The sequence below is a fragment of the Mytilus trossulus genome, unplaced genomic scaffold (genome assembly GCF_036588685.1).
Source record: "Mytilus trossulus isolate FHL-02 unplaced genomic scaffold, PNRI_Mtr1.1.1.hap1 h1tg000024l__unscaffolded, whole genome shotgun sequence".
NCBI classification, from domain to species: domain Eukaryota; kingdom Metazoa; phylum Mollusca; class Bivalvia; order Mytilida; family Mytilidae; genus Mytilus; species Mytilus trossulus.
In genome coordinates, this window is record NW_026963290.1 from 4,548,432 (window position 1) to 4,568,226 (window position 19,795).

The 19,795-nt window shown below is 31.5% G+C and overlaps 1 protein-coding gene across 2 annotated transcripts; it reads right to left on the reverse strand.

Annotated features, from left to right (window-relative positions):
• Positions 1-4,405: 4,405 nt before the first annotated feature.
• LOC134698896 (UDP-N-acetylglucosamine--dolichyl-phosphate N-acetylglucosaminephosphotransferase-like) lies at positions 4,406-19,502 on the reverse strand. 2 transcript variants are annotated; one of them, XM_063560575.1, is made up of 9 exons: positions 19,284-19,502; positions 15,648-15,771; positions 14,043-14,256; positions 13,382-13,528; positions 9,799-9,825; positions 8,866-8,950; positions 6,550-6,738; positions 5,558-5,801; positions 4,406-4,537 (listed from the first exon to the last, which is right to left on the reverse strand). In XM_063560575.1, exons 1-9 carry the CDS (start codon positions 19,439-19,441, stop codon positions 4,475-4,477), a joined length of 1,251 nt encoding a protein of 416 aa, XP_063416645.1. In that variant the 5' UTR covers positions 19,442-19,502; the 3' UTR covers positions 4,406-4,474. The 2 variants fall into 2 exon arrangements, with proteins under 2 accessions (XP_063416645.1, XP_063416646.1); XM_063560576.1 differs by lacking the exon at positions 9,799-9,825.
• Positions 19,503-19,795: the final 293 nt, after the last annotated feature.

Below are 19,795 nucleotides of genomic sequence, written 5' to 3' on the forward strand. Positions count from 1 at the left end.
TATTTTAACATCTCTCTCGTGCATATATATGGTAGCATGCTGGTCTTCAGAGCTTGAGGTCATGAGTTTGAACCCTAGTCAAGCCACTCTTGAAAATAATTATTTGCTGCTGCTAAATTTAGCACACACTTTTTAGGATTGATTGATGTATTCTTGTTGAGTGTAACATACAGGACAAACTAAAGGCATATTTAGGAAGAGAACATAATAATTAAGGAATGACTGTAATATTTTTTCTGTCTATGAAGAAATAACATAAAAAATTTGGTGCACACTGAATAACCGCGTAGCGTGTTATTTAACAGTGTGCACCACATTTTTTATGTTATTTCGAATAGACAGAAAAAATATTACAGTCATTTCTTATAATTTAATTTTCTAAATTCCATTTAAAACCGTAGAAAACCATGAAAAAACGTTGATGACGTCACAGCCACAAGACTAAATTATGTCTATGGGCTCATAACAAAATAATGTCAGCCAATCAGAAGATCCGTTACATCCAAAATTAAATTATTGTGATATGAATATATAAACATGCTTTGTAGTAGACTGACAAGCTGAGGAGGCAGTTTAATGTGTTAGTTCACAAAGTTACAATTCCCAGAAAGACCTGATACCCTACCCAAGACTTTGTGATCTTAGTGGGTGAGCAGCAAATATTTAATTGTAAGTCTTTGGTTTGAACCAGCCAGGGTTTGAAGACATGACCTTCCTCATTCAAATTTATTGCATATAGCGGATACTTCAATCTACAGGCTGTATCTGCTTCAAACTGACAGGATTTGCAAACATATTTAAACAACTACACATCATCCAACATCTAAATTAATACAAGAGCAATTAGAGCAAATGCTTGAGAGTAGGGTTCTGAGGGCATATAAAATTGATATTTGGTGTTTGAGTGGGGCATTTAACATAGATTTGTTCAGTCTAGAATAAGTCAAAGTGACATACAATTTTTAACTGTATGGATGAATTGGTGTTTAATGCCCAGTTTCAAATCCTAAATCCATCCATATGAGGACACTTAATGTAGTCATGATAAGATAATAACCCTGCCTTGTACTAGACTGGTGCACTGAGGAATTTCTAACATCATGTATACATGCAGTTTACAATTTAACAATTCATTAAGACAACTTGCCCCTTGACTTGACACATTATTCTAAATGAATGTAAAGCAGCCGTAGTTCCTCAAATTTCCAAGTTCCATTTTTTTGGTGAGAAGCAGCAAATACAAAATTCCAACTCCTTGGTTTTCACCACAAATGTATGGAATCTTCAACCTCTTAAGGCAAAACTAAATACATGACCTACCAATGTGATAACTAATTTAACACACAAATAAAACATTATACATTCATGTTTATCTTTATTGAAGTAAAACATAACAAAGCTATTTATAACAAAATATGTAATAAACATCTGTAGAAAAGATAAGAATTCCTAAATGAGTTACCCCCTCTTTGTGACGAAACATTTTACAAAATCTGGATTTCAATCTTAATATATAATACAGAGGCCTTATACAATAAACTTAAATCACAACTCTAGTAATAGCCCTTTCTTGTAAACGTTTGCCTTGACCTGAAGTATTTCCTGCATTCATTAAAAACATAATAAAACCTTAATGAATCTTGTGTACAAAAGGCATATAATTTGCACCTCATAAAATAGTTTATACAGGTTCAATAATTCTTGATTGATTGGTTTTATAAGAAGAAAAACTAAGGGACGACATCAAAAGATCAATGTAAGATAAAACAAGAATGTGTCCAAAGTAAACGGATGCCCCACTCACACTATGTTCAATTGCCCATAAAATTAGATAAAAAATCTAATTTGGAATTTAAATTAGAAAGATTATACTATAGGGAACATATGTACTAAGTTTCAAGTTGATGAACTTCAATTTCATCAAAAACTACCTTGACCAAAAACTGAAATCTGTAACTCCCACTTTCACTTTGTATGTGTAGTGGACTGTGAAATTGGGTGGGGTCAAAAATCTAATTTGGCTTTAAAATTATAAAGATTATATCATCAGCAACAAGTGTACTGAGTGTCAAATTGATTGGACTTCAGCTTCATCAAAAACTAACTTGACCAAAAACTTTATCCTGAAGCAGGACAAACGGACGGACGAATGGAGCCACAGACCTGAAAACATAATGCCCCTCTACTATCGTAGGTGGGGGCATAAAAACTTTTGATGTGGTCCCTTACACAGTATATAAAATAAAAGTTATATATAACTTAAAGCTTGTTATCATATAAAAGTAGAAGTGCACCAATGAAAACTTAACACATTTTGTCAAAATGATACACAAAATAAACATTCATAACCAATCAATTTAGACGAAATGCACCAATAACAGCCTTGTCTGATCCCTCGAAGGATGGATACAGAAAAGATGACTAGGCTTATTAACAATGTTTAAACTCAAACCATACAAATCTTAGTTGAGCTATTAAGGACAACATCAAAAGATCAATGTAAGATAAAAAACTTAATTCAAATAGTATGGGGGGGGGGGGGGGGGGAACTGCTGCAAAATGTGGTTATAGGGCATTGATTTTTACATATATCTATATGGGTCAATCAATTTTTCCCAAATTAAGTTAAGAGGGGGGTGGGAGGGTCATTGAAAAAACTATGTGAATTAAGTTTTTTATCCTTCGTTGAACTTTTGTTGTCCTCCCTAACTGTATAGAATATATACATATTGCAAAAGATCAATTGTTATAGTATTTTCGGGGAACCTATAACAAAATAACATATAACAGAAATTTGAGCATAGAAAAAAATATTTGATTTTAAAAGATATTTGATTTATTATATGCTTTGAGCAGGTCACTTCTGTGCAAATTCATCAGAGTTTTTTTGAAACATGAACCTTGTTAACAGAAAAATTCAAGCAAAGAAAAACATTGAAATAATTTACCCACACAAGATTGATTTTTTTTTTATATTAATAGCTTAAATATCATTATGATAATAAAGTTTAAAGGTGTTTAAATAATTTGAATAATTGTGACTTGATTTCAGTGTATTATATAACATATAATACAGTTTTCACAAATAAAATATTAAAATTTGAAAATAAATGCAATTTCCATATTTCTATAATATGTTACATAATATGAATAATTATTAGTCAAAGGTAGTTTGTGATCAGTAAAAAAAAAAAAATCTCCAAAATGTCTATTTCTTGGATATATAAAATGGATTTGTATCACAGGATCGTTCCAGGTCAACTTACAAAAAAACAAAAACAAGAGCAAATAACTTCAAGACAAGAAATCAAACATACTCAACATTTTATGAAGAGTAAGTATTGTATCCCATATAGAACAAATTCCAGTTCCTGAATACCAATTCAATTTTGTAATAAACAATATACCCATATCTCATAATGGAAATAGAGCATTGCCATGACGCGACAAATTACATTGAAATTTTTTAATTTTTTTTTTATGCCAAATATGATGCTATCCAAAATTTCCTGGGAGAACACTGCCAATTGGTATAGGTTGAAGGCTTTATAAGTCAGTTTGTATGTATTATTCAAAGTTGGGTTAGTTTTCAGATGGACTTAAGGGTTAATCTGATAGTCATCTAACTAATTTTAAAAGCAACCTAATTTGTAAATGGCTGTATGCATATAAAACTGTCAGAATAAATGCAAAAAATTAGTTAATTCAGAAATATTCTATTCATTTTTGCAAAAGTTGAAACGAGATATAGGTGTCATAAAAAATTAAAGATTGCATTTAAATTTAAGATAACATTATTTGTTTGTAGTATTTTCTAAAATGCAACGACCAAACTCACATTTAAGTCGAATATCTAATAATCCCCATTTTCTTAATATACAGTAGTTTATATAACAATTCAACAAGTTAAAATTCAAACATTCATTTTCACATTTTTCCATATTCCTGGCAAAAATATACAGATATACATCAAACATTTCATCAGAACTTAAATAATTTACATGATTAATTAAAAAAATAGAACACAAAATTTTCATAGTATAGTATAGCAAAGACTATAGAAAGTAAAATTCATGAAATTTCTCATTTACCCAAGTTGAATTAATATAAAGTATTATTAAATCATATTTAAGGTGGTACCTAACACTACAGGGAGATAACTCTGTAAAGTCAGCTAAACGTTTTAATTACTTTGTGTTGTAAAAAGGATATCAAGCTTCTCAATGATCAAAATTGGTGTTTGTCAAACTGCTATATAACCAGTGTAATTTTTCTGACAAAACGGTTTTTGAAACTTTTATATTTTTGTACAAGGATCGAAGTAAGTACTTTGACAAAATTTTATGAAAATTTAACGTGCCAAATTAATTTTAGTGAAAGTGTTGGGTACCACCTTAAACAGCTAAAAAAATAATGGAAAGTTTTGACCAAGCAATCCTCAGCTGTACATATGTTGTGTTTATAGTTTTCTCTGTTAATCATAGAATAACTTGGCTAGATGATATCTGATGAAAAATGCTACTCCACTACATAAGACCTGCAAGTATAAAATATAATTGTTATATTCAAACAAGAAAGGCAATTTGGAGGACATTTTTGGTTGTGGAAGTTTTAACCATTCTAATCCAATTTTAAACAATTTACACCAAGGAAAATAATTTAAATGTCTTAAAAATCACATCTTTATTCCTTTATTGGTTTGTTTGGTTCTTGTATAGTTAAATGAAGAATATAACATTACAGGGAGAAAAATCTGTAAAAACAAGTGAAACTGCGAGCTACTGCTCACTGATGATACCCCGTGGATAATATTAATAGTGTAAAAATATGCAAGTATGCGGTAAACAGGAAGTTGTCGAGTGATGAATCTGAAAATGCATCACACGGTATAGCTGACTTATATAAATCCTAAAACCAAATTTCAGAAATCCTTGTATTGTAGTTCCTGAGAAAAATGCGACGAAAAATATTCATGGGACGGACTGACTGACTGACGGACTGACAGACAGAGGTAAAACAGTATACCCCCCCCCCTTTTTTAAAGCGGGGGTTTAATAATTAGCTGCACATTTTGATCATATCCTATTGTTAAGGAAGGGGTGGCCGAGTGATCTAAGTAGTTACTACTGTAATCACTAGCCAGTCAACACTGAGGTTTTGAGTTTGACCCTGCTCGTGGGGGTGCACTCCACTCCATTCTTAATTGACTAGGATTGTCAGTTTTCTTATAGAAGGTAATTTTAGTCAAGGTGTTTTGTACAACCTTGAATTGATCTATCAACAGCTTTTTCTTAATAGGAATTGGTATATGAAATGATCAAAGGAAAAAAAAAATGAAAAAATTGAAAATAAGCAAATATTTGTTTAAAGTCTTGGTATGTTTTTTTAATTTTAGTTCATTTATATGTTTTGGAGTTTAGAGTGATGTTCATTTTCATTGAACTATTACACAATTTTATTTAGGGGCTCTTCGGTGATGTTGTTGTCTCTTTGAAATATTCCCCATTTGCATTCTCAATTTTAAGTGACAAGAAAATTCTAAAAGAATGTTTTTTACCTGTATTGCCATAAGTATGATAACTAGAGTTCTCTCATGTAATGGACCAGTAAACTTCAATATAAGATTTATTAATGTCATATTGTTACACTCTGTGTATTGTCCATCTTCCCCTACATTATCCTTTACATCTAACACTCGTAATAATCGAAATATTGTCACACATAACTTTCCAATAATGTTTAATTGACTATATTTGTATTTTGTGCAACTCATTTCCACTTTGTCTGTTTTACTATTATATCTGAAATGAAAAAGAAGAATTTTTTCATTCTTATATTTTTATCATACAAAATGATATCTAGTATATAATATAATGTAACGATCAATACAAAATTATGAATCTCAGAACAATGGGCAACTTTTTAGTAGTAACTTAGGCAGGAAAATCTTGGTTAATTTAAGATCAAAGTCAAACACACCAACCCAAGGCTCAAACTTTCAACCTTAAGAGTTTTTAAAATCTTGATCAAAATTCTTAATGTCATAATGAAATGAATCTTGAACATTTCGGAGATAAGGAAAATAAGTATGATATTTTAAATAAATATAAACCAGATGAATATCTTTAAATGTATCCATTGAACTGCACCATTTTCTTCTTTATTGAATGTGAACTATCATCCTTTTATTGAGCATTATTTGCATTGAACAATACAAGGAGTGTCATTGGTTGAACACAAAATGCTTAGCCGTCAGGAGCATGGACTTCAAACAGGGACCCCTGGTTCCTGATGGAGTTAATTTTTCTCTTATGATTTCTGTGAAGTGTTTTGTGGTATTTTTAATTGATAGTTTGTTTGTTTGTTTGTTTGTTTGATTTTATTTGTATTTCTTCAGCTTATGAATTTTGATTGCACCTTAGTTTCGCATTCCATTTTTGCATACTACATTGTATCTTGAATTTAACCTCACTAAAATTCACAGTACTTTCAAACAAAGTATCAGAATTTTTTCAATTCTTTATATTGGTATTTGGTAAATAAACCTACCTTGGTAATCTATGACGTGGACATGGAACAAATTTAAATAATTGTGGAACTGAATACACAAAGTTGACAACTTGTGGTATAAAAAACAGTAACATAGTTTTACTAAAATGTCCTAGTATAGCTACAACAGCAAATGTCATCCCTGAGAAATAACAGAATGTATCTCCAACAAACACACGAGATGGATACCTGTGATAAAATAAAATGTTATAAATGTAAATAATTCAATTGGAAAAATAATCACAAGGGAGATTAAAATTAGATTCTAACATGACGTCCTTCAAATGTTTGAGTACACACCCGTGGTAAAATATGAATTAATTAATGTCATATGCTTTTTTATGAATGAGGTGCTTGACTTCATAGAACGATGACGTAAGAATACATTTTATGGGAAAATACATGCTTGTGTACCAAAAATCATCACAACAAGGAAACTTAAACAAACGATGCTTAAATGTGGTATAAATGTGATATATGCCATTTTTTTTATACATGCAAGACAAATGGTAAAGTACATGTATCATTTAAATTCATCCAAAACTATCTAAATATGTTATGGTAAAATGTCACTAATTCAGTTTGCTCCGTTGTTTTACGCCAATTTGATAATACCTTTATGTATTGGAACGTTAAATATTTGCCTCCACCTAAAGCACTGGATCCAAAATAACTGCTGTATTTGTCCTATAAGAATCAAAATAATTCATGGGGGCTTGAATATATCACGATTTTACCAAGGGTTGTCCCTTTATGCCAATATTTTACCCCTCGCTATTGCTAACGGTAAAATATTTGTCATAAAGGGCCCAACTGTGGTAAAATCACGATAAAATTCAAGCCCCCATGAATTATTTTTTTCAAGTCTTCTGTCTTAATTGACTGCCCATTCTAAGGTTGTGCTGTCATTACTAATGAGAATTCACTTGTCTCACAATTCTGACAAATATTAATGTTTGGCAAAACCTTTCAGAATTGTTGGTTCTCAATGCTTTTCAACTTTATACTTTTTTCCTTTTTCCTTTTTTAAACTAATGACTTAACGTGAGCCTGGTGAACATCTTTGACGAGTTTTTGTTATTTACTATCTTCTTCTGAAATATATTTCTGAAGCATGAAACATACTCTGATTAACACGGCAATGCCTAAATGTTTCTACTATAGCAACATACCAAATAATAAAACAAAGTTTTAAAACTGCTTGTTTTACCCTGTATTTATAAGCCAGTATGCCCATATCCCCCAAATTCTATCCAATCTTCCATTTGTGGTATGGATTCTTGTGGTACAATTTCATACAAATTCATTCACTAATACTTAAGCTATTGTCTGCAAACCAGAAACATGTTTGAATTTTATACCAAAACAGAACCAAAAGCAAACTGTTCCAAACCACCCTTTTTGGTATAAAATTGGTATGGAACTCAGTGTTCTCCCCTGGACCTTTTAGCATCATGATAATGTGATGCTATATTTCTGAACGTGATGCTAAAAGAATTGATTTTCCTATAGATGGTGTTATTGATGTGATGCTATAATTTTTTGAAGCAGGATGGTATTTCAAATTTGCTTTTTTACCAGGATGCTTTATGAAATATCTGGGGAGTACTTTGTTGTACAATTTCATAGAGATCCATACACTTATACTCAAGTTATTGTCTGGAACCAAATATGAAATCATAATCTTTCAGTCATTTTAATTGAAGTCTGGAGCTGGCATGTCAGTTAACTGCTAGTAGTCTGTTGTTATTTATGTATTATTGTCATTTTTTTTGTTTTTTTTTGTTACATCTTCTGACATCAGACTCGGAATTCTCTTGAACTGAATTTAAATGTGCGTATTGTTATGCATTTACTTTTCTACATTGGTTAGAGGTATAGGGGAAGGGTTGAGATCTCACAAACATGTTTAACCCCTGCCGTTTTTTGCGCCTGTCCCAAGTCAGGAGCTTCTGGCCTTTGTCAGTCTTGTATTATTTTAATTTTAGTTTCTTGTGTACAATTTGGAAATTAGTATGGCGTTCATTATCACTGAACTAGTATATATTTTTTTAGGGGCCAGCTGAAGGACGCCTCCAGGTGCTGGAATTTCTCGCTACATTGAAGACCTGTTGGTGACCTTCTGCTGTTGTTTTTTTATTTGGTCGGGTTGTTGTCTCTTTGACACATTCCCCATTTCCATTCTCAATTTTATATGAGGACAACAATGATGAAGTCACAACACCATTATACAGCAGTTAATTTTTGCAGTCATTTAAAAATCAGTATCATTAAGGAAGGTAGATAACTAGTTTTACATATTAAGAAATTACCTACCAGTTATGAATGAGCAAAGCTAAACACACTCCTATAAATGGCATCATAAAATATAAACTAAAAACATGTGCCTCTGTACAACATCCTGAAATTACATCATTGTAAATGTTGGAATAAGCATTATAATGTAGTACAGTAATATTAAATTTTAATATTATACATACAGGTATGTGATTATTTTGCATTTTGTGAAACTATGCAACACCGAGGATTCTTTTGAATATACATGGACCTACAAAAACATGTTTTCTGTAGTCAAATTGAAAGCATTTTAGCTGATTACGTATACTTAGACATTCCTGTAAAAAAACAAGATGTTCTTTAATTTTTATTCACCAATGATACTTCTACTAAACATTGTAGGTATGATGAGCAATGGATGTGAATAAGTGTCATACAGTAGCATGTTCACATGAAGCATTACACATGTACCATATTTTAAGAAGCTCCCACTTTTTAAGTTTCTGCGTACATTGTGACTGAGAGTTATGGATGGATTTTAATTTAGGTGTAAGAATATGGTAAACAGGAAGTTGATGAGCAATGCATATAAAAATACAACAAATAGCTTGCATGAATCTTGGATTTTTCAGGAAACTAGTATTTGTAAATGCAATTAAGGATGGACAGACAGAGGTTAATAAGTATACAACCCACCTACACCCTTCTCCTCCATTGGAGCACAAGTATCATATTTAATCTGATTTGTAATTTTTAGATAATTGCAAATGTCTAGAATTCTAGATCCCTCTTTTGCGACTAAAAGCAATAGAGTGACAAAATATCAATCAAAATTCTTTGCATCTGTAAATTTGACATTTTTTTATAAATAGGCTAGTCTAAACCAAGGTATTAAATTACAAGGTACAATGTACTATTCTAGCAAAGCCCAAAACCATATTATAATACCATATAAAAATTACACCATCTTACTTTTTACTAATTCATTTTTATTATCAACTGTAAAGAACAAGTAATTTTTTAGAATTATTCAATTTAATAACTGTAAATTCAAAAAAATCAGCATGCATTTATTGTAGAAATTTTCAAAGAGTAAACAAATGTAAATTTAGTTATTAAATTTTTTGGAATAGTTTCATACAGATAATGAGATAATATATGTATCATATATAAGAATGCAAGTTCTTATTACGATACTCAAAGGGTAGCATTATTCACATTAATAAAAACTTCTGATAAATTCTAAATTTACAGAACACTTTAACAGTGAAAGTGACACCACCTAAATTTAAACTTGATTTGTGTTTGGTAGTAATAAAACATTGTTTACAAGTTTAATACATTTGGTTTAGTCAAAGTACAGTTACAGTGCAGAAATAGGTGCTTATATGTTATATAAGTTATGTTTATACATAATTTGATTTTAATTACTCAGTAGTCATTATTTTAGGATTTTCCCAGGATGTGTATTTTCTTTGCTGTTGAGATGAAACAGATTTATTATCATATGTCAATCAGTTAGATATGAAGTTTATCACATGTTCTTAGCAGGAGGTCTAATTTCATCAGTTCCAATACAAATATACATGTCTTGTTAATTAGTGACCACTTGTGGCATTTGGCTTCCTTTGTCCTTTGTTTCTTGATACATTAATCTGGGTGCAGTTTTAACTCCTCCCACTAAGGAGTATCCCATTAACAAGTTGTGTATTAAAAACCTGTGTATGCTGCCTTGAGTATTCATTTATCTAAATGCAGATTAAGTAGTTATAGAATAATCTTAGCTAATAGTGCTAATAGTGTTTTAGCTAAAAACTTGAACTTTCAGTGTTTGGATTACTTTACAAAAGCTATATTACAGTTTTTAAACAACTAAATATAATTCAAACTATATAACCTGAAAAAATAAAACATTATTTTGGAATAACTGACAACAAAATGTCTGGCAGAGGAAAAGGTGTTCGAAGGAAAACTAGGAGTTCTCCGTATGAGACCCAATGGGATTCTAATAACCCTTCTAACTGGACAATAAACAAACTAAAAGAAGAACTTAACAAAAAGGGAATAAGAACACCTTCTGGTATGTCAAAACAAGTGTTAAAACAACTTTATTTAGAGAATTGTTTTGATGGAGTAACATCTTTAGAGACACAACAGACAGACACCATTAGTGATGAGATTAACGCAGATTCCTCACCAGAGAGCACTCTTCCAATTAACTTAGCAGAATCAGTGCCTCAACACAGAAGCAGTGTTACAAATGGTGAAAATGAGAATGGTGGAACAGACAGGAACATAGCTCAGTGTTTTGAAGGACTTCAAGAGACCTTCAAACAGCTAATTTACAGAGACAATTGTACTCATGACACAGGTAGAGATCGCGAATTCAACCTTCAACAGTGGTACAACCATGCAGGGATTGGGAATAGGAGTGAAACGTCTAACAGAGGAAATAATACCGTTTTAAATGGAAATACACAAGAGCATGCATCTTTCATCTCAGGACCACAAGTTGGAAATGTTTCATGTGGAGTGCGTTCGGATGAATATTCTAATGTGGACATTATATCTCCTTCTATTCAAAAGCAAATCATTGACGGTAAGGATGTTAATTTGGCATCTCTTCTTATCCCAAACTATGAAACTCCCCAAATTCACTCTGTTGCAGCTAATGGGTTAGAGTTAAATATTTCTGGGAAGCCAGATCCCCGTCTTAATAGAAAACTCACAATTCAAGAATTCATTAAGGCATTTGGCAAGTTTAAGAGGGTCATGTCATCCGTTTACCCTGACCGTAGAGCAGAGCTAGATGCTTATGAAGATGAGATTATAGATATTAGTAATTTTTATGGTGACAGATTTTATGATTACCATAAATTGTTTTCTGCAAAATCAGCAGCTCTTTTAAGGGAGAGAAGGATTAAGGTTGACTGGAGCAAAAGAGATAGGGATCTTCTTTCATTAATAGTTGCTGGTGGGAATGTAAATGTTTGCAAAATTTGTAATTTGGTTGATCACACTACTGCTTTTTGTCCTATGCAAACCTCCATGACATATCAAGACTACCCAGATAAAGTATCAAGGCAGGTAGACACTACTGATAAGTTAGGTAGAAAGAAAATTTATCATTCTGGGCGGGAGGTTTGCAATAATTTTAATACCAGTAGGGGTTGTACTAGGAGTTTTTGTCATTTTTCACATATCTGTAGCAGATGTAAAGTCGCTGGTCATACCCTATTATCTTGTCAAAAAGTTTTCCCCTCTCAAGGTAGGACTGAAGTACAATCTAAGCCACATACAGTAAACTCTTCACAAAAGTTTGAGAAAATAACAACAAATAAGCAAGGTCAATGACTACATGATTTCCCATATCTGGCTACTACTCCAATTATGTTATTAAACTTGCAAAAGAATTAATTTCTCATCCTGACAAAAAATTTGTTAACTATTTATGCAATGGCTTAGAGATAGGATTTGATACTATGGTATCTACAACAGATTTACCTACAAAAGAATGTAGGAATAGTTTATCTGCTAGGACACAACCAGATGTGGTTTCTGATTTGATAGAGAAAGAAGTTTTTAAAGGTTTCTTGTATGGGCCTTTTAAGGATCCCCCTTTTCAAAAATATAGGGTAAGCCCAATTGGTATTGCAGAAGGGAAATATTCTGGTAAAAAGCGTTTAATATTGGACTTATCTTCACCACATAATGATGATAAACATCTAAGTATTAATGATCTTATTGACAAACAGGATTGCTCAATGTCTTATGTTAGAATAGATGACGCTATTGATGTTATTTTGAAATTTGGAAGAAATTCCTGGCTTTGCAAGTTCGACATATCTGACGCGTTCAAAAATTGTCCAATTGTACCAAGTCAGTGGCCTCTTTTCTGCATAAAATGGGAAAAAATGTATTATTTTTATGTCCGTTTAACTTTTGGATGTCGTTCAAGCCCCAAAATTTTTGACCATTTATCCCAAGCTTTGTGTCATATTGCAGAAAACAATTACAAAGTGAAATTAAGCATTTTTTCCATTTCTTGAAAGGTATAAAAACGGATATTATAAAAATTAGCAAGTTAAGCCTATTTTTACATTTTTAAACATGAAAATGATACTGAATATTTAATTTTTCTCAAATTCTCAAAAAATTAAAGGAACCTACAGTCCTATTTCGTGTAATCACTCTTCACAGACAATTTTACAATAAAAAAAATATTTAAGGTGGTACCCAACACTTGAACTAAAATTAATTTGGCTCATTTAATTTTCTTAAAATTTTGACAAAGTATTTACTTTGACCCTTTGACAATTTTTTTTTTTTTTAACCAACCGTTTTATCAGAAAAATTACACTGGTTATATATTAGTTTAACAAACACTCATTTTGATCATTGAGAAGCTTAATATCCCTTTAACAACACAATGTAATTAAAATGATTAGCTGATTTTACAGAGTTATCTCCCTGTAGTGTTAGGTACCACCTTTTAAAAATAAAACTGAAAGGAATGTTACTGCTACAATCACTGCCATCTTACATAATACTTTACCTGACAATTCTAGGATGTTGAATATAACAACAGAAACAGCAATAACAAATGATTGTCCAGCTTCCAGACCATTCACTCCAGCCAGTATATTTATAGCATTGGTACAGAATACAGCTAACATACCCATATAAACATAATACAAGATACCTGAAAAATAAACACAACATATATATGTACATTTTCTTTTGGTGTTGAGTCCTTTACATATAGAATATAAATTGACAATATGGTAAACAATGCAAAAAAAAATTGAAAGCTTAACATTTAGTAGGATGGGTTTTGCTTCTTGTAATTAAATTTGAAAGCTAAAACTTTACTGGTATGGGTTTTGATTTTTTGTTGAACGAAGGCTGTTGATTTATCTATTGCAGCTTAAATCCACATCATTAATTTAATTTCATTTGCAGTCTTGTGCCTCATCATGAGGCGATTATACCACATCACCTAATTTTAAAAAAAATACTCTCATTTTATCATGTTGTAAAGTTGCTATATTTCAAAGTATATTTTCAAATATCTAATAATTTCATAATTAAGATATGTAAAGAAAAGCAAATGTGTTAACTTATCTTTGTGTAATTAACCTCTACCCTTATTAGTGTAATAATGTAATGTCCTAATTCCTGCCTCTAAAGATATTTTCCTATTGATAAGCTCTTACTCAAATCAACATCATGTCCTAGGTACATCCTGAAAGGTTTTGGTACCACAATTGTAGTAGATCCAACGTTGACAAAGTAGACCATCAATAAAGGTAGTGAAGCAATGGTTGGTAACATGACTTTATGTCGCCACTTCAGGTTTAACACATCATCAGCAAAACCCAGGAATATCATACAGCATATTGATAATAGTGCTGCTATGTATTCTATATACTGAAACAAAAAAAATATAGATGATTTACATAAAACATATGTAAAATGTTAATGAACAATGTATGCCGGAATTAAAAAGTCAAGATACAAATTAGTTATATTTACAACTGTCAGAATCATCAATGATAATTGAACTATAATATGGTGTTACATGTAAATAAATATCACACACATCAGTAATTCTATTAGAAATACAGTTTGTCTCCCTTGATTTCCTTTCACAATTAAAGAAACAAGGGATCATGCCATTCACTTCTACCATTGATATAACACATGTTTTGTTTCTTTAAATTTTTGGTATATATAGAGAGGGTGTATACTACATGTATACACCGACCGTGCAAGGGCTGTATATATAGCCAGTCAAGGTCGTTAAAAACTTCCATTTGTTGTCATGTATACATATGTATATACCACTGTGACACAGACAGTTTGACTAAATATACATAGAGAAAATAGCAATCAATGAAAGACTTATTTCAATACAGTTGTTTTTCTCTTCACTTAGACTGAAATGAATGTGGTTTATAAATTTTAGGATACTGTTACTAGATTAACTTATTTCTCTGTACAATAACTGACCATATGATCACTAAACATGACCCTAATATAAATTCAAAATTTATAACATGGCTTTGTAAACTTCAGTTTTTATGCCCCACCTACGATAGTAGAGGGGTATTATGTTTTCTGGTCTGTGCCTCCGTTCATCTGTCTGTGCGTCCATGCGTCCTTTCGCTTCAGGTTAAAGTTTTTGGTCAAGGTAGTTTTTAAAGAAGTTGAAGTCCAATCAACTTGAAACTTAGTACACATGTTCCCCATGATATGATCTTTCTAATTTTAATGCCAAATTTTAGTTTTGACCCCAATTTTTTGGTCCACTGAACATAGAAAATGATAGTGTGAAGTTCAGGTTAAAGTTTTTGGTCAAGGTAGTTTTTGATGAAGTTAAAGTCCAATCAACTTGAAACTTAGTACACATGTTTCCTATGATATGATCTTTCTAATCTTATCAAAATTAAAGTTTTGACCCCAATTTCTGGGTCTAGTGAACATAGAAAATGATAGTGCGAGTGGGGCATCCGTGTACTATGGACACATTCTTGTTTTCATATAAATTTTGGTTTATAAACTTAAAAAGTAATAAATAAATAAACAATTGATAAAAAAAAAAGGCCATTGAACTAACTTCATTTTACTGTTTGTTATTTGTTCTTGTAGACAAATTGTACCATTACATTAGTTTCTTTAGACGTTAATTTATGTACATGTATTTGACCAGTCATTTTATAGAAATGTCTGACATTCTACATGCATGTTTTCTGATAATACATTCGTAAAAAAAGTATCTTTAATTTTTCATTAAAACCTGAAAACTATATCAATCTTACCTCATTATGAGGAAAACTCTTGTAATTTTCTGTGTAGTAAAGATGTTTGTAGAAGGGAACTGGTATAAAAAGGAACATAATTATCAGGAAAATGGCTCCACAAATTACACCTAAAGCTTCAGGGCTGAAAAATAAATGTGACAATCATGAAATTCAGATATATTCATTAAGACAGTGAAAAGTAGTTTATCACATGTACATGTTATATAAATCATGGTTATAAATAGATATAGGAAGATGTGGTGTGAGTGCCAATGAGACAACTCTCCATCCAAATAACAATTTAAAAATTAAACCATTATAGGTCAAAGTACGGCCTTCAACACGGAGCCTTGGCTCACACCGAACAACAAGCTATAAAGGGCCCCAAAATTACTAGTGTAAAACCATTCAAACGGGAAAACCAACGGTCTAATCTATATAAACAAAACGAGAAACGAGAAACACGTATATATTACATAAACAAACGACAACTACTGTACATCAGATTCCTGACTTAGGACAGGTGCAAACATTTGCAGCGGGATTAAACGTTTTAATGGGCCCAAACCTTCTCCCTTTTTCTGAAACAATAGCATAACATCACAACATATAAAAACATACGATAAAATATCAATTAGCAGACTTAACGACTTAACTCAATCATAAAAAAAAAGTCTGTAAATTCTATACCCTAAAATAAAATGGTAAACTTACATTTATCATAAAAATAATTATCTTGATAAACAAAATTATGAAACATTAAATTAAAGAATTATGACCATGATGGTCAAATCTAATAAATTAACACTTATCGTTTCACTCTCAAGTGCTGAGAAATAAACAAAAACATTGTCCAAAGGTATGTAAAATTGGTACATTTTGTGTTGTATAAATGTAGAATCTTTCTTGCAAAATGATTGCTGTATTTATATTAAAACTAATGAAGGATTGAATATTTCTCTAAAATTTAAAAGCTTATTTACTAAAAATGTAAAATGTAAATGAAATATATATCGATTCCTTTTTACCATGATTAACAGTTGTAACATGTAATTTTTTTAAGGGTGTAATTTCTGGGGCTTTTAAAACTCAATACAGTTGTACTACAAACTGACAAACAATGTATGTATGTGGTATGCTATTTGCTTATTGTTGAAGTCTGTCAAGTGATCGATTCGTGCTGATCTATATTTGTTAACATCTACATTACATGTACATGTATTTGGTCGCTGTTCCAAATGTTATTATGATTATGTCTCATTGGCAATCATACCAAGTTTCTTATTTTTATAGCATGCAAAATGTGTCAATTAACATACTCTTCAATCTGTTTTAACCTCAAACTACAGATGTATTAAACATGCTACAGGTGTATTAAATATTTTCAGATCACATTGTGAGATAGTTTAGGAAGAATAGATAACTTTTGAGTTTGATGAATTCTGTCAAAAACATTGGTTTTAGTGAAAATCATTTGTGCATTTAGGGGCCTCGTCAATTCTGTTCCCATGTTGAGCTAGTGGACAGAAAACTTTATGATACTATATTACACGCATTATTCAGCAAATTGAATTATCATAATAAATTGACAATCAGCAATGATCAGTACTGCTGTCATTAGGGAATTGTGATTCAATTGCAAGTACCTACAGAAGAAACATTATTTCTAATTTAACCTGCACAATTTATTCGGCAAACTAAATTCTCATAACTGATAATCAGCACTGCTATCATTAGGGAATTGTGATTAAGTACTTACAAAACAAAAAATATTTCTAGTTTATCCTGCACAATTATGATCACTAAGACGCTTGATAAATGTTGATAGTGCAGGGATACAGTCGATCCTCTCTATCTGGTAAATGTCGTCATAAAGGCACACATAATTGCCGAGGTATTTTTTAGTTGAAGGACAAACTTGAAAGTGGTCTATTGTCGTATTGATAGAGACCAAGGTATAAAGATAGGCACTCAAGTAAATAATATAAGTTGGTCTAAGTTGGAGCACTTTATTTTATGCTTTAATGCAAATTCTGCATGTATTTAGCTTAAAAACATTGAAGATTGGCCAAGGAAGACATGGAAGAGCTTTGATCTTTGAAACATTTACATTGAAAAAATATGTGTAGCTACATTGTATGTCTAGCTAGAATTCAAAAGGGGCAGGGTGCTAGTGGAGGGCAGGGCACTTTTTTTATGATAGGAGAAGGCATGCTCATTTCTTTTGTCTACATCCCTGCGTGTATCACGAGTTCACATATTTTTCTACTGTATATATTGTTAATAAAGATGCATAAGTTGTTGTTTTGATTATTTATTCTATAAAATTTGCATAAGAAAAGTCATTCATACGACATGTTCATAAAACATGGCAATACACATTCATACTATTAACCAAAAGAGGCAAAATAAACTTACTATTCTCCCCCACCCCCTCTCCTTTCAAAAAAAAGAACATAAACTAAACATCTCATAGTTTACCACACATGTACATGACAGAGTAGTTGTATTTCAAAATTTTCATCTATAGCTTGGCCCTCTAAACCTTTTTTCATTGTGTTTAGCAATATATTATTTAGTGTAGCTTCATCAAGTTGGTTTGTGATGAGAGTTTAACTGTACACTTCCACTAGTGTAAGTTGATAGCATGGCACCATCCAACCATATAACATTATCATATTTCTTTCTTGAATAATTATAAAACATGGATTGCCAAAGGTATGATTTAATATCAAAAATAAAATGCAATTTAATTTTTTTGTATGTTCAAAGACAGTTAATATCATTAAGGTTTCATTCTTATATAATTTTGTATTCATTTGGTTATTTTTTCCTATTTTTAGTGCTAGATAATATTTTAGGAGCACAATTTAGTATTAAGCTTTTTCAGGGGAAGTCACTGCATAATTAATTTCCAGCATGGTTACGACTGCTTGTCGCTCACAAGTTGAGATGGACAATGTTTCTGTGAAGGCATAGTTTTATTTTGATTACTTCAATTCAATTCTAAATTCATGAAAGTCTTCATGCATACACTCTTCAATAATGACTTGGAGATCAAAAAATAAAAAGCGGACACATTCATCATATTTATGACAAAAAAGTATATTGTCTTAATTAAATTACCTATAGTAATAAACACCTTTGAAGTCTTATCCACAATATTCGATTGTAATGACATGATTAACCTGGTTACCTGGGGGCAATCACCAGGTGTCATATATATATATATGTAATTTTTTTTTTAACTTCTGATAAAAAATCGATGAAACAAAAGGCAATTTTACCAAAACGGCACAAGGGTTTTTCGGAAAACGGCCTCAGGGCAGAAGGGCGCAGATGAGGGCACCCTTCTATTTTGGGCTAACGAGACCACTGCACTTACAGTAAATCAATAGACAGGCTGCATCAGACTATGAGTGGGAACTCCGAACATATAGGATGTGAAAGTGAAAGGCAGAGAATCTGAATGGAAGAGTGTTTTTGGGCAAATGGACCCAGATTCCCACCAATGGCACCATGCCCACAGGAAGATCAGCGACTTTTTCTTGCACTCATTCCTTTTATTTGTTTGAGGACTGGAGTAAAGTATGTGCTTTCGTAATTTTAAGTTGATTAATTTATCAACCAAGGGACTATTAAACTATAACATACACTTTTGCTTTGGTTGTTTTACTCTGGTCTATACCAAACAGATGTGCTTGTATAAACATTTCCCCAAACGGTGGAATCACTTTGTAACATATCAGGAATCCAAGAACAGACAGTGCTGCATTGACAAGGAGATTAAAATGAAAGTCTGTTGTGTCCATCTTGGTAAATTCGCTAATATTTCTGATGAAACCTTGCCGGCGAATTACGTGTCCACCATGACAGTTTTTCTAATATCTAGATCAAAAACGGATTATTTCCGAAATTTTTATAAAAATCAAACCAATGCGGGGAAAACTTTTGGTAACAAATTATCGATTTTCGTAAATTTTAAATTTAGTACACTCAGAGATATATGTACATAAAAATGTGCTTCTGTCAAAGCTTTTACACTCTAATATAAAATTGCAAAAAGAAAATAACTTTTTAATTAAACTACTTTTGATGTACGTGACAAATCGAGAAGACCGTACATCATGTTTGCAATATTCAACCTTACATTTGTTTAAACATGT

What these genes read in the sequence shown, in the direction of transcription:
- LOC134698896 (XM_063560575.1), bottom strand. Translation starts at nt 19,441, where the DNA reads ATGGACACAACAGACTTTCATTTTAATCTCCTTGTCAATGCAGCACTG. An exon ending in AGAGTTTTCCTCATAATGAG is followed by an intron (nt 14,257 to 15,647) that starts GTAAGATTGATA and finishes TTTTTGTTTCAG; the next exon opens with TATATAGAATACATAGCAGC. An exon ending in GCTTTGCTCATTCATAACTG is followed by an intron (nt 6,739 to 8,865) that starts GTAGGTAATTTC and finishes ATTTTATCACAG; the next exon opens with GTATCCATCTCGTGTGTTTG.